Source organism: Nannobrachium achirus (assembly GCF_963921795.1).
Source record: "Nannobrachium achirus genome assembly, chromosome: 10".
Lineage (NCBI taxonomy): Eukaryota > Metazoa > Chordata > Actinopteri > Myctophiformes > Myctophidae > Nannobrachium > Nannobrachium achirus.
In genome coordinates this window covers 55266061-55279688 of record NC_137819.1, presented here as the reverse complement: position 1 = coordinate 55279688, position 13628 = coordinate 55266061, and the positions used below count along the sequence as shown (strand labels likewise).

Below are 13628 nucleotides of genomic sequence, written 5' to 3'. Positions count from 1 at the left end.
TGTACTTGTGTTGTCATGGTGACCACACGACCGAAAAACAACGAAAACACGTTGTGCCTGTGGCAAATAAACTTAAAATACAACGACGTGTTTCAACCTTCAACCCCGCATAGCATGTAACACTGAGTGGCCCGTTATGTTCTCCGTACAGTAGGTGGCAGTATGTACCAATGGTTGCAACCCCGGCCCCAACACCACTAAAAGAAGAGACGTGTCAACAACAATGGAGGACTGGAGAAAAAGTAGACTGGAGGAGTTAGTGAAGAAGGAGCAAACAACCATAGATATATCTATGGAGACAACAACAACAAGCAATGGGAACATGAATGAGGTGAAGAAGGAGACAGCAACAAGCAACATGAATGGAGGTCATCATGGGAACACGTCCCGAAAGAAGAAGAGCAGAGTACACTGCTCCGCCATTAACTGTAAACATTATGTCGCTACTCACCCTGAGCTAGCCTTCCACCGTTTCCCCAAAGACCCCGAGATGTGTGAACTTGCAAAACAGAATAGTATTTTTCTTTGTCTTACTTGGGGAAGCCTCCCATGTTTATTTCCTTGTTGTTGAAGTGTTTTTGAATCCCACGGTTCTGACACTACTCCTCAATGAATTGAGTGCAAGCCATAGTGCTTTGCTTTCTTGGGTTTAAATGTCAGTAGCTGACAGTAGGCTAATAAACGTGGACCCAAGCTGTTCCCATAGCAGTACCATCAACAGGAGGATCTAGAATATTACTTAAACTCAAGAAGTTTAAGGATGCTGGTTCGTGTGCTAACTTTGTGTTTAGTTTGTCTCATTTAGTCATTTCATCTAAATTCTTTATTTAAATGCCACAGTGAGTATTATGTTTTAAAGGAGACGATGGGTGTTGTTTTACATTTTATTTATGCAATGGACTTTTATTGTACGTGTTTTGTAGGCTACTTTGTTTTTACCTGGTACCCTAACCCTAACTTTCTGTGGTATCTTATTTTTTGTTAACTTTTTGAAGAGCACTCTTGTTAATCCTATATTTACACATGTATTTTTCAATATTTTAATGTCCTGTTCATTAATATATATTCTGTGCCTCTCAAATAAAAAACAATTAATTTAATTAAATCTTTACTTGTTTTTCATGTTGAATCTAATATTATAATTGCCTACAGGTGTTCCAAGTGGCTGCAGATTCTTGATAACTCCAATCTGTCGGATATAAGCTTGGAACGTCTCAATGAATGCTATAGGGTGTGTAGTGCACACTTCCACCCCAGCCAGTACAAGAGGGCAGTTGATGTGTAGGTATTTACTTTAGACTGGTCCAATTTTGAGAACCACATAATGATATCCTTATGTTTTCAGAACATTTATATCCCCACATCACATTGGGATATACACTAATACATAGTGATTTGACTTGTATTTAAGAGTGTACATATGGGATGTTTATTTTATTGAAGCCATGCTGGATTGAATTGGGATGCAGTGCCAAGTAGAGGTGATCCTCCAAACCCACCATTCCCACTGGACAGTGAGTCACAGAGGAAGAAACCAATTCTGCATCAGGAGTTGCCCCCAAAGACAAGTAAGGTTTTCATTGTACTAGCCCCATATAGAACCTCACCCGTCGCTGCATACTGTTGTGCTCCGAGATGAGGTCCTAAAAAGATGGTGTAGCGATCGCTGGGACTGCCGCAACGAGTTGGAAAACACTCAAAACGACATTTTATCCAAAAAGTAAAGGTAGTTCCGAGCTCCCAGACTGTGGTTTACCTAACCTCGGTAAATAAAACATCAACCACGGTGTTGGTAAAACGGTTTAAATGGCTTATTTAGTCTCATTAAATTCAGAAAAGCCCCCGGCGGCAGGTGCAAGTACTGCATCTTTCCCATTGTAGGAGATTGATTGATGTTTTATTTTCAGAGGTTAGGTAAACCACAGTCTGTGAGCTCGGAACTACCTTTACTTTTTGGATAAAATGTCGTTTTGAGTGTTTTCCAACTCGTTGTTGCGGCAGTCCCAGCGATCGCTACGCCATCTTTTTAGGACCTCATCTCGGAGCACAACAGTATGCAGCGACGGGTGAGGTTCTATATGGGGCTATCATTGTACTAGTTGGGACCACAACAGTCAGTAACTGCAGAGCCCATAGTAAAAATAAAGATAACAAATGAATCCCTTAATATGCCATTAGTAAATTGAAGTGACCGTTTTGTAATTATAAGCTTCTTCTGTTTGATACAGTATGTGTTTTCCTTTACATAAAACCTATGTGAAATTTCCAAAAAGAAGGCGGTCATTGCACTCCTTGGGTCAAAATAGTTAAAAAAAAACTTCTTGAGCAATGCAGATATGAAGTGTAACACTTTTATCAGCTCATCATCATGCAGGTTAGGCTTCCCTCAAAGCCTGTCAGGAAATGCTTCCCTTTTCACTTCAACAGACACAGTATAATAACCACTTGAACCCTAGCATTCAGGGGAAAAAAATGCAGATTTACAGGTATACAGTACAAACCCATGGCAATGTGTAAGCTAAAATTTGGGAAAAGAGAAAAATCTGAGTACTCACTCTGTTCAAATATCAATGTTTGATGCTCATGTGCAAACTATTGGTTAGTCAACCCACTGAGGAAAAAAACAATATTATGATGGACAGACTGACAGTTTTCTTAATTTTATAATATGATAATTTTAGTGAACTTTCACATCAGTCGTTTTAGTCAGTTCTGGTCACATCATTGCTTTGTTTTTCAACATGGAGTGTCTGTCTGTTGTACACGGCTCTGTTGATGGTGATGTGTCTGTTCATCTCTGCCAGCTATGTGTCCAGACTCACCACCCCCACTGGACACTGGGTCAGGGCTGAAGCCATCAATGGAGTGTCAGGAGTTACCACCAAAGAGCAGTAAGGTTCTCATTGTATAATGTATTAATTTGAATGTTTACATTACATCTATTAAACGCTATCAGATAACTACAGTTCACTCAGAATGCAGCTGCTATCATTCTAACAAAATTAAGAAAGCTAAAAACATTAAACCAATTCTCAGATGTCTGCACTATTTTCCAGTGAGGGATAGAATAGATTTTTAAAGATTGGTAATCGTCTTTAAATCACTCAATTGTTTAGGTTTCAAAGTGCATTTTGAACCCTTGTGGTTCACTGAATAAAGTACATTCAGTGCATAGTAGTAGTACTTACCAAATATGTGTGTTTCAGGTGAAAAGAGTTGTGATGCTCACCAGTCCAGTACTGTTGACTCATACACCACAGACGATGATCAAAAACCTACTCTATCAGAGACAAAATCAGTTCCTGACAACGTCATAGTCATAACAGGGCACCCTACGCCACGGATCTCACCGCTGCTAAAGATATCACAGTCACCTCTGTTACGGACACTGCCAATGATGTTGCAGACGCGGCCACTGCAAACAACATCACAGTCACCGCTGCCAACGTCAAACGCATCACAGCCAAAGACGCCAGAGCCAGAGCCTGAGTCTGCTGCCAGAGAGATTGCCCTCAAGAGGAAGATCAGGAATCTACAGTCACAGGTGAGCAAGCTGAAGACTAAGGTGAGGGAGCTGAAGGGCCTGAAGAAGAGCACCACAGTTGCAATCACTAAGAAGTCAGTCCTGCAGCTGATGAAGAAACTCCTACCAGCCACAGCCTATAAATTCTTCAGATCGCAGTTGAATGTGGCGCAGCGTAAATCACATGGTTTCCGGTGGACTGAACAGGACAAAGCGTACTTTCTGGACTTGCTACATGCCAACCCACTGTGTTACAGGATGATGAAGAACATATTTTTTATGCCCTCTATCCGCACACTGCGGAGGCTTATGAAGCCCCCTGGTCTTGACAAGAACATTCTGACAACCACAGAGTTTGAGGAGACCATGCAGCCCGTTGATGAGGTGTGCACTGCCGTAACAGAACTTCAAAGCACAACATTTCTCTAAATCTGTCATCCAGTGACAAGGATTGTACACTAAATGCAATGTTTGCATCATAGTACAAAAGGGATTAGCCATAATGAACAGCATTTGTCATGTATGTCCCCCAAATCTTTGCCAAAATATGGATGCACATACAGTATGTCCCCAACTCTGTATTTGGGTGAAAAGCATGACATTGTTCGCAAACTGCACACCTAGTAACTTGCTGTCAATAGCTACAGATTGTACAGGGAAGCCACTCGGTTATTAGACCCTGGATAGCAAGTTACTAGCATTACTACAGTAGCAACAATACACAGTTGCCTTTCTCTAGGGGTCCATTTCATAACCATGTAAAATAAAAACATTGACATGTTGAATTCTAAAGGATTTAACGAGATTTCTCCACTTGTGTTTCAAGTCATTCTGCCCTTCCAATTTCCTTACAAGACTTTATCATTCATGAGGAAGACACAAAGCATTGTTTGGTACTTATCCACTAGTCCAAAGGGGAATTCCCTGGGTTCTATTCTATTCTTTCTTTCTTTCTTTTTTTTTTTTTAAGATTTGTGTTTGGGCTTTTTATGCCTTTATTTGATAGGATAGTAGACTGACAGGAAATGGGGAGAGAGATGGGGAATGACATGTGGCAAAGGTCGTCCGGATTGGGAATTGAACCGGCGACGCCAGAAGGCATCATAGCCTAGTATGTGGTATGCGCCTTGACCACCAGGCCAGCAGGCACCCCCTGGGTTCGATTCTAATCTTTTGGCAGTTTACAAGTCCTACAAACAAGTCATATAACCAGTTGTAATAATCTGCTTATTGCATTTTAGAAGACACACTACTTGTCACAAATACACAACCTGAAAGAGATTTTGTGACATTTAAAAAAAAAAACATGACTGACTGATTGACTGAAGACTTTTGTTCAGAAGTTTGCATCGCAAAAGGTACAGTACCAGTTTAATGACAGTACGGTTCACTGGTACAAGGTCAACTAAAAGGATAAACGTCTAAAAAAAGCTTTGGACTTGTTTAAATTGGGGTCCTTTTTTTTTACACACAACATTGAATGACAGAGCAGTACTATGCAGAAAATATAAAAATATATACATGTATGTTTCGTAAAACACAGGAAAAATGGTATTTACAATAGCTTATGGAATATACAGTAGCCTATATATTATCTTAATTAGACATTAATTAGTGCCTCCATGATGTGTTTACCACAGCAATGGATGTTTTGTGGTGTTTTGTAGCCTGTAGCCTAGAACACACACAGGGCTACTTGTTCTTTCAGTCCTGTCAATTCAGGAAAACTAAAATGAAAAATTTTAACATCAATATCAGATTTCCTTCAAAGCCTTAATAGTTAAAAACACCAGAGGTGTAATAAACTAAGCTTTAAAATGCACCTCCTAAATTCTCTCTGGTTTGACAGATTCAGCACCATGGACAGCGACAGGGTATTCACTGTTCACAGAAAACCTAAAAGCTCAGAATCAGATTAATTGTGTTAAACATAGCAAGGACCGCCTGTCCTATCAAGTCACTACTAAATTTGACTGATTTCGTCCATACTATCAGGGTTCCCACGGTCATGAAATCCCTGGAAATATTTTGAAATTAGAAAAAATATTTTTCCAGTACTGGAAAAGTATTGGAATTTATCAACCCCTCGCGTTTGCGAGGCGTTGTGAGCATGTAGATCTGCTATTTTCACAATAGCACCGTGTTATACAAAATTCCTCAACTCTAGGCCATGGCTACACAGAGCTGGATATTTCATATATCCCGGTTTTTCAGATATCCACATAGAAAAATATGTAGGTCCACACGACAAAGATATCTAGGTCTAACAAGCACACACACACAGTAAAGTCTTCAGAGATATCCGGGTTCCCTGTCTACCCGGATCCAGTGAATCGGATATTTTTCAATCTCTCCACTTATTTATCCGGTTTAAAAAATATCCAGTTTCACAGCCGAAATATCCAGCTTTGTGTGGCTGCAAGCCCCAACAGCACAAAAAAAAATGTCTAGCTTCAGAAATATCCAGCTCCGTGTAGCCATGGCCTTAAGGTGGTTGCACACTGCTGCGTTTTTCGGGCCGAATATCGGAGTGAATTTCGGAGCAAGCAAATAAAAAATCAACCTCACGTTATGTCAGTCACGTTTGCACACTGCCGCCCGTTTCGCGCACCACTCGGTCCCTTGCTCTCTCTATCTCTCTCTCTCTCCTTGCCCTAAAAAACGCATTTCGCAACGAAAAACGCAGCAGTGTGCAACCACCTTTAGTGCTCGTTAGGGTGCCGAGTTCCCAGTTAAAACATGATTATTTTGGGGGCCACGGCCTGAAGTAAGCTACCAGTTATTGAGCTGAATTATTGTTATATAGTCCTGGAAATTGGGTTAAATATTCTGGAAAAGTTTTGGAAATTAATTGGTAAACATGTGTGGGAACCCTGTACTATGCAACAGTATGAATAAGTCAGACCACAGTCAGAGTCTAGTCTACTGATGACTTCAGAACACATCAGCCAGGATCTCCACCAGGCGACACAGTCATGTCTTACAGTTTCTAAGGTTTACCTATCAGGGCCTCTCTCTATTACGCATGATTACTTTAACCATTATTTTATGCTTTAACCAGCACAAAAAATAGCAGATCTACAAGCTCCTAGTGCGGCATGCACCGAGTGCTGCGCTTCGAGCTTGTAGATCTGCTATTTTTGAAAAAAATGAAGGTTTTGTGCATATTTTGACCAGATTCTATAAATGACTTCTAAATCTTTCTTCTAAATCAGTGGTTCTAAAACTTTTCCATGTCAAAGACCCCCAAAATAACATGTATTTGGCCGCAGACCCCCATCTCAAAACATGTTGTTCCAGGGACCCACCTAGAAGCAAATAGGCCTATTTGAGTTACAAATGTTCACTTTAAAAAAAGATATTCAAAGATTTGCACCACAAAAAAAAGGGAAAAAAAGAAAGGTTTTTTTCAAGCAGATCTGCTATTTTTGAATAGCATCAAATAATGGTTAAAGTGGTTCCAGATCTAATGGGTTAGTTAGAACATGCCTTACCATAGGTCTTGTGTTTTTCAAGTTAGCCTGTATCCTGCCATCTTCTGATGTGTCTGGAATGCAGACACAGCCAAAATATCACTATCTGAAACTACAGTATATTAGGAGGACACGTATTACCAGTTGTATCTGCATCTTTCCTATTCCTTTGCAGTTTAGTTTAATGCTTTGAAGAAATTACAGCAATCTAAACGTCACTCACTGCAACTCCTACATTGTGTTCAGGAAATCAACATTAAAGGTGTCCACAGATGTAAGCTACATCCTCTCTCAACTGAATTTGTATTTTTCAAGGTCTATTCATACCACATGCCTTTGAATGCCATATTGACATCCTGTGGCGTATACGGTACATTTTATGTGACAAATTAAATGAAAAACCCAAATAAAATGTCGTAGTGTTGTTGGGCCACCATGAGCTGCCAGAGCAACTTCAATGTACTTTGACCTAGATTCTAGAAGTCTAGAACTCTTATTTGAGGGATGGAAGACCATTCTAACCAAAATATTCCCTCATTTGGTGTTTTGATGATGGTGGTGGAGAGCGCTAAGTGTCTCAACATGTGCACGTTAGTCCAAAATCTGCCATAGGTGTTCAGTTGGGTTGATATCTGGGCCCTGCACACAGTGCACAGTTCATAGACTATGATTCACATCAAACCATTCAGTGACACCTCATGGCCTGTAGGTGGAGGCATTGTCATTCCACTCCCTCATAATAGACTAATAGAATAATAATTTTCTTCATTAGTATTTGTATGGGTGATGTCATAATATTGAGGCATACAGTATACTAAGGGCTAGCCTAGTAACTGAGTCTGGTTTACGAGACTATATAAGGGCCATGAGAGCGGCCGTCTATGCCACTAGCATATATGCCAGATGGACACAAACAGGCATATGCCTGATATGCTTGAGGATTGGTGGCTTCACATGATACTTTGACCAGAACTAGAGGCGCAAACCTCTAGTTATTGCAATAACAACAAAAAAGCTGCATTTATAAACAAAAGTATATATGATGTATTATTCATTAATTGCATTTGTGTAGGCTACTATATTTTGTGGAATATTTTTTAGAGCGGTGGTGGCTAAGCAAAGCTCCAACATCTGGCTTTGTCTGGGACGTGTGGCCTACAACTGGCCTACATCTTGTCCACCAAGTGCTCAAAGTTTGTTGGGTCACACTGGCCAAGCTTTGCGGGACACTTAATGAAAATAACTCAAATAGCACTGCTCACTTCACACTAGGTGTGATTTTAAAGTATGGTAACATTTCCTTAGTTCACACCTCACTGATTACAGAAAGAGGTTATGCTGTTGTTAGTTTGGACTCTCTCCTGTGACCAATCCGGTGTGGTTAAATCTGTCAGGATCAACCTCCACCAGCATAGGTCCCAGAGTCACTGAATCACTAAGCCTCTCCACCACGGCAAGGTCACAGCAAAAGGAGAGGAAGGTGGCCCTTAAAAGGGCCGTTGGGGGGGTGTGTGCTGTGCAAGGTGCAGGCAGGGTCTTGGATCTCACATGAGGGAAAAGTAGTTGGCCACCGTGGAGTCCCACTCCTCCATTATCTCCTCCTCCTCATCCAGAATGGCATCCCACTCTCGATGAATCTCTTGCAGAGTCTTCTCCTCCTTCAGCTTCCTGAGGGAAAAGAATTCTGCCACAAGAGACTCCAACTCCTCCATCCTCTCTCTCCTCGTGCTCGTCCACGATGGCCCCCCACTCCTCCTGCTTGATCCTCCACTCCTCCCTGCACTCCTGCATCTCCACAACAGTGTAACTTCAGCCATAGTAATGGATAAGTCGTCTCTCTGCTGCTTACAGTTCAGTTCAGCTTTCTCTGTGACAAGAAAGAAGAAAAGTGATGTGAACGGCCTGCTCTCTTCTATTTATCCTGCTGGCTGCCCGCTGCTCATTGGCTGTTGCCTAGCAACGGTTTGTGTACAGCAGAGACGCGCAAACGCTCTGACGTCACCTTGTAAACAAACAGGTGCAGCAGGTAGCGCGACATTAACTAGGTTTGTGTACTTGTGTTGTCATGGTGACCACACGACCGAAAAACAACGAAAACACGTTGTGCCTGTGGCAAATAAACTTAAAATACAACGACGTGTTTCAACCTTCAACCCCGCATAGCATGTAACACTGAGTGGCCCGTTATGTTCTCCGTACAGTAGGTGGCAGTATGTACCAATGGTTGCAACCCCGGCCCCAACACCACTAAAAGAAGAGACGTGTCAACAACAATGGAGGACTGGAGAAAAAGTAGACTGGAGGAGTTAGTGAAGAAGGAGCAAACAACCATAGATATATCTATGGAGACAACAACAACAAGCAATGGGAACATGAATGAGGTGAAGAAGGAGACAGCAACAAGCAACATGAATGGAGGTCATCATGGGAACACGTCCCGAAAGAAGAAGAGCAGAGTACACTGCTCCGCCATTAACTGTAAACATTATGTCGCTACTCACCCTGAGCTAGCCTTCCACCGTTTCCCCAAAGACCCCGAGATGTGTGAACTTGCAAAACAGAATAGTATTTTTCTTTGTCTTACTTGGGGAAGCCTCCCATGTTTATTTCCTTGTTGTTGAAGTGTTTTTGAATCCCACGGTTCTGACACTACTCCTCAATGAATTGAGTGCAAGCCATAGTGCTTTGCTTTCTTGGGTTTAAATGTCAGTAGCTGACAGTAGGCTAATAAACGTGGACCCAAGCTGTTCCCATAGCAGTACCATCAACAGGAGGATCTAGAATATTACTTAAACTCAAGAAGTTTAAGGATGCTGGTTCGTGTGCTAACTTTGTGTTTAGTTTGTCTCATTTAGTCATTTCATCTAAATTCTTTATTTAAATGCCACAGTGAGTATTATGTTTTAAAGGAGACGATGGGTGTTGTTTTACATTTTATTTATGCAATGGACTTTTATTGTACGTGTTTTGTAGGCTACTTTGTTTTTACCTGGTACCCTAACCCTAACTTTCTGTGGTATCTTATTTTTTGTTAACTTTTTGAAGAGCACTCTTGTTAATCCTATATTTACACATGTATTTTTCAATATTTTAATGTCCTGTTCATTAATATATATTCTGTGCCTCTCAAATAAAAAACAATTAATTTAATTAAATCTTTACTTGTTTTTCATGTTGAATCTAATATTATAATTGCCTACAGGTGTTCCAAGTGGCTGCAGATTCTTGATAACTCCAATCTGTCGGATATAAGCTTGGAACGTCTCAATGAATGCTATAGGGTGTGTAGTGCACACTTCCACCCCAGCCAGTACAAGAGGGCAGTTGATGTGTAGGTATTTACTTTAGACTGGTCCAATTTTGAGAACCACATAATGATATCCTTATGTTTTCAGAACATTTATATCCCCACATCACATTGGGATATACACTAATACATAGTGATTTGACTTGTATTTAAGAGTGTACATAATGGGATGTTTATTTTATTGTAGCCATGCTGGATTGAATTGGGATGCAGTGCCAAGTAGAGGTGATCCTCCAAACCCACCATTCCCACTGGACAGTGAGTCACAGAGGAAGAAACCAATTCTGCATCAGGAGTTGCCCCCAAAGACAAGTAAGGTTTTCATTGTACTAGCCCCATATAGAACCTCACCCGTCGCTGCATACTGTTGTGCTCCGAGATGAGGTCCTAAAAAGATGGTGTAGCGATCGCTGGGACTGCCGCAACGAGTTGGAAAACACTCAAAACGACATTTTATCCAAAAAGTAAAGGTAGTTCCGAGCTCTCAGACTGTGGTTTACCTAACCTCGGTAAATAAAACATCAACCACGGTGTTGGTAAAACGGTTTAAATGGCTTATTTAGTCTCATTAAATTCAGAAAAGCCCCCGGCGGCAGGTGCAAGTACTGCATCTTTCCCATTGTAGCAGATTGATTGATGTTTTATTTTCAGAGGTTAGGTAAACCACAGTCTGTGAGCTCGGAACTACCTTTACTTTTTGGATAAAATGTCGTTTTGAGTGTTTTCCAACTCGTTGTTGCGGCAGTCCCAGCGATCGCTACGCCATCTTTTTAGGACCTCATCTCGGAGCACAACAGTATGCAGCGACGGGTGAGGTTCTATATGGGGCTATCATTGTACTAGTTGGGACCACAACAGTCAGTAACTGCAGAGCCCATAGTAAAAATAAAGATAACAAATGAATCCCTTAATATGCCATTAGTAAATTGAAGTGACCGTTTTGTAATTATAAGCTTCTTCTGTTTGATACAGTATGTGTTTTCCTTTACATAAAACCTATGTGAAATTTCCAAAAAGAAGGCGGTCATTGCACTCCTTGGGTCAAAATAGTTAAAAAAAAACTTCTTGAGCAATGCAGATATGAAGTGTAACACTTTTATCAGCTCATCATCATGCAGGTTAGGCTTCCCTCAAAGCCTGTCAGGAAATGCTTCCCTTTTCACTTCAACAGAAACAGTATAATAACCACTTGAACCCTAGCATTCAGGGGAAAAAAATGCAGATTTACAGGTATACAGTACAAACCCATGGCAATGTGTAAGCTAAAATTTGGGAAAAGAGAAAAATCTGAGTACTCACTCTGTTCAAATATCAATGTTTGATGCTCATGTGCAAACTATTGGTTAGTCAACCCACTGAGGAAAAAAACAATATTATGATGGACAGACTGACAGTTTTCTTAATTTTATAATATGATAATTTTAGTGAACTTTCACATCAGTCGTTTTAGTCAGTTCTGGTCACATCATTGCTTTGTTTTTCAACATGGAGTGTCTGTCTGTTGTACACGGCTCTGTTGATGGTGATGTGTCTGTTCATCTCTGCCAGCTATGTGTCCAGACTCACCACCCCCACTGGACACTGGGTCAGGGCTGAAGCCATCAATGGAGTGTCAGGAGTTACCACCAAAGAGCAGTAAGGTTCTCATTGTATAATGTATTCATTTGAATGTTTACATTACATCTATTAAACACTATCAGATAACTACAGTTCACTCAGAATGCAGCTGCTATCATTCTAACAAAATTAAGAAAGCTAAAAACATTAAACCAATTCTCAGATGTCTGCACTATTTTCCAGTGAGGGATAGAATAGATTTTTAAAGATTGGTAATCGTCTTTAAATCACTCAATTGTTTAGGTTTCAAAGTGCATTTTGAACCCTTGTGGTTCACTGAATAAAGTATATTCAGTGCATAGTAGTAGTACTTACCAAATATGTGTGTTTCAGGTGAAAAGAGTTGTGATGCTCACCAGTCCAGTACTGTTGACTCATACACCACAGACGATGATCAAAAACCTACTCTATCAGAGACAAAATCAGTTCCTGACAACGTCATAGTCATAACAGGGCACCCTACGCCACGGATCTCACCGCTGCTAAAGATATCACAGTCACCTCTGTTACGGACACTGCCAATGATGTTGCAGACGCGGCCACTGCAAACAACATCACAGTCACCGCTGCCAACGTCAAACGCATCACAGCCAAAGACGCCAGAGCCAGAGCCTGAGTCTGCTGCCAGAGAGATTGCCCTCAAGAGGAAGATCAGGAATCTACAGTCACAGGTGAGCAAGCTGAAGACTAAGGTGAGGGAGCTGAAGGGCCTGAAGAAGAGCACCACAGTTGCAATCACTAAGAAGTCAGTCCTGCAGCTGATGAAGAAACTCCTACCAGCCACAGCCTATAAATTCTTCAGATCGCAGTTGAATGTGGCGCAGCGTAAATCACATGGTTTCCGGTGGACTGAACAGGACAAAGCGTACTTTCTGGACTTGCTACATGCCAACCCACTGTGTTACAGGATGATGAAGAACATATTTTTTATGCCCTCTATCCGCACACTGCGGAGGCTTATGAAGCCCCCTGGTCTTGACAAGAACATTCTGACAACCACAGAGTTTGAGGAGACCATGCAGCCCGTTGATGAGGTGTGCACTGCCGTAACAGAACTTCAAAGCACAACATTTCTCTAAATCTGTCATCCAGTGACAAGGATTGTACACTAAATGCAATGTTTGCATCATAGTACAAAAGGGATTAGCCATAATGAACAGCATTTGTCATGTATGTCCCCCAAATCTTTGCCAAAATATGGATGCACATACAGTATGTCCCCAACTCTGTATTTGGGTGAAAAGCATGACATTGTTCGCAAACTGCACACCTAGTAACTTGCTGTCAATAGCTACAGATTGTACAGGGAAGCCACTCGGTTATTAGACCCTGGATAGCAAGTTACTAGCATTACTACAGTAGCAACAATACACAGTTGCCTTTCTCTAGGGGTCCATTTCATAACCATGTAAAATAAAAACATTGACATGTTGAATTCTAAAGGATTTAACGAGATTTCTCCACTTGTGTTTCAAGTCATTCTGCCCTTCCAATTTCCTTACAAGACTTTATCATTCATGAGGAAGACACAAAGCATTGTTTGGTACTTATCCACTAGTCCAAAGGGGAATTCCCTGGGTTCTATTCTATTCTTTCTTTCTTTCTTTTTTTTTTTTTTAAGATTTGTGTTTGGGCTTTTTATGCCTTTATTTGATAGGATAGTAGACTGACAGGAAATGGGGAGAGAGATGGGGAATGACATGTGGCA

The 13628-nt window shown here is 41.0% G+C and overlaps 2 protein-coding genes across 4 annotated transcripts; both read left to right on the top strand.

The window, feature by feature from the left end:
- Positions 1-229: 229 nt before the first annotated feature.
- Positions 230-4262, top strand: LOC308292669 (uncharacterized protein). Of its 2 annotated transcripts, none has more exons than XM_080735069.1 (5): positions 230-331; positions 1153-1281; positions 1444-1568; positions 2805-2891; positions 3207-4262. In XM_080735069.1, exons 1-5 carry the CDS (start codon positions 327-329, stop codon positions 3950-3952), a joined length of 1092 nt encoding a protein of 363 aa, XP_080591195.1. In that variant the 5' UTR covers positions 230-326; the 3' UTR covers positions 3953-4262. The 2 variants fall into 2 exon arrangements, with proteins under 2 accessions (XP_080591195.1, XP_080591196.1); XM_080735070.1 differs by having other exon boundaries at positions 1153-1285.
- Positions 4263-9275: 5013 nt separating this feature from the next.
- On the top strand, positions 9276-13309 carry LOC308292622 (uncharacterized protein). 2 transcript variants are annotated; one of them, XM_080735011.1, is made up of 5 exons: positions 9276-9377; positions 10199-10327; positions 10491-10615; positions 11852-11938; positions 12254-13309. In XM_080735011.1, exons 1-5 carry the CDS (start codon positions 9373-9375, stop codon positions 12997-12999), a joined length of 1092 nt encoding a protein of 363 aa, XP_080591137.1. In that variant the 5' UTR covers positions 9276-9372; the 3' UTR covers positions 13000-13309. The 2 variants fall into 2 exon arrangements, with proteins under 2 accessions (XP_080591137.1, XP_080591138.1); XM_080735012.1 differs by having other exon boundaries at positions 10199-10331.
- Positions 13310-13628: the final 319 nt, after the last annotated feature.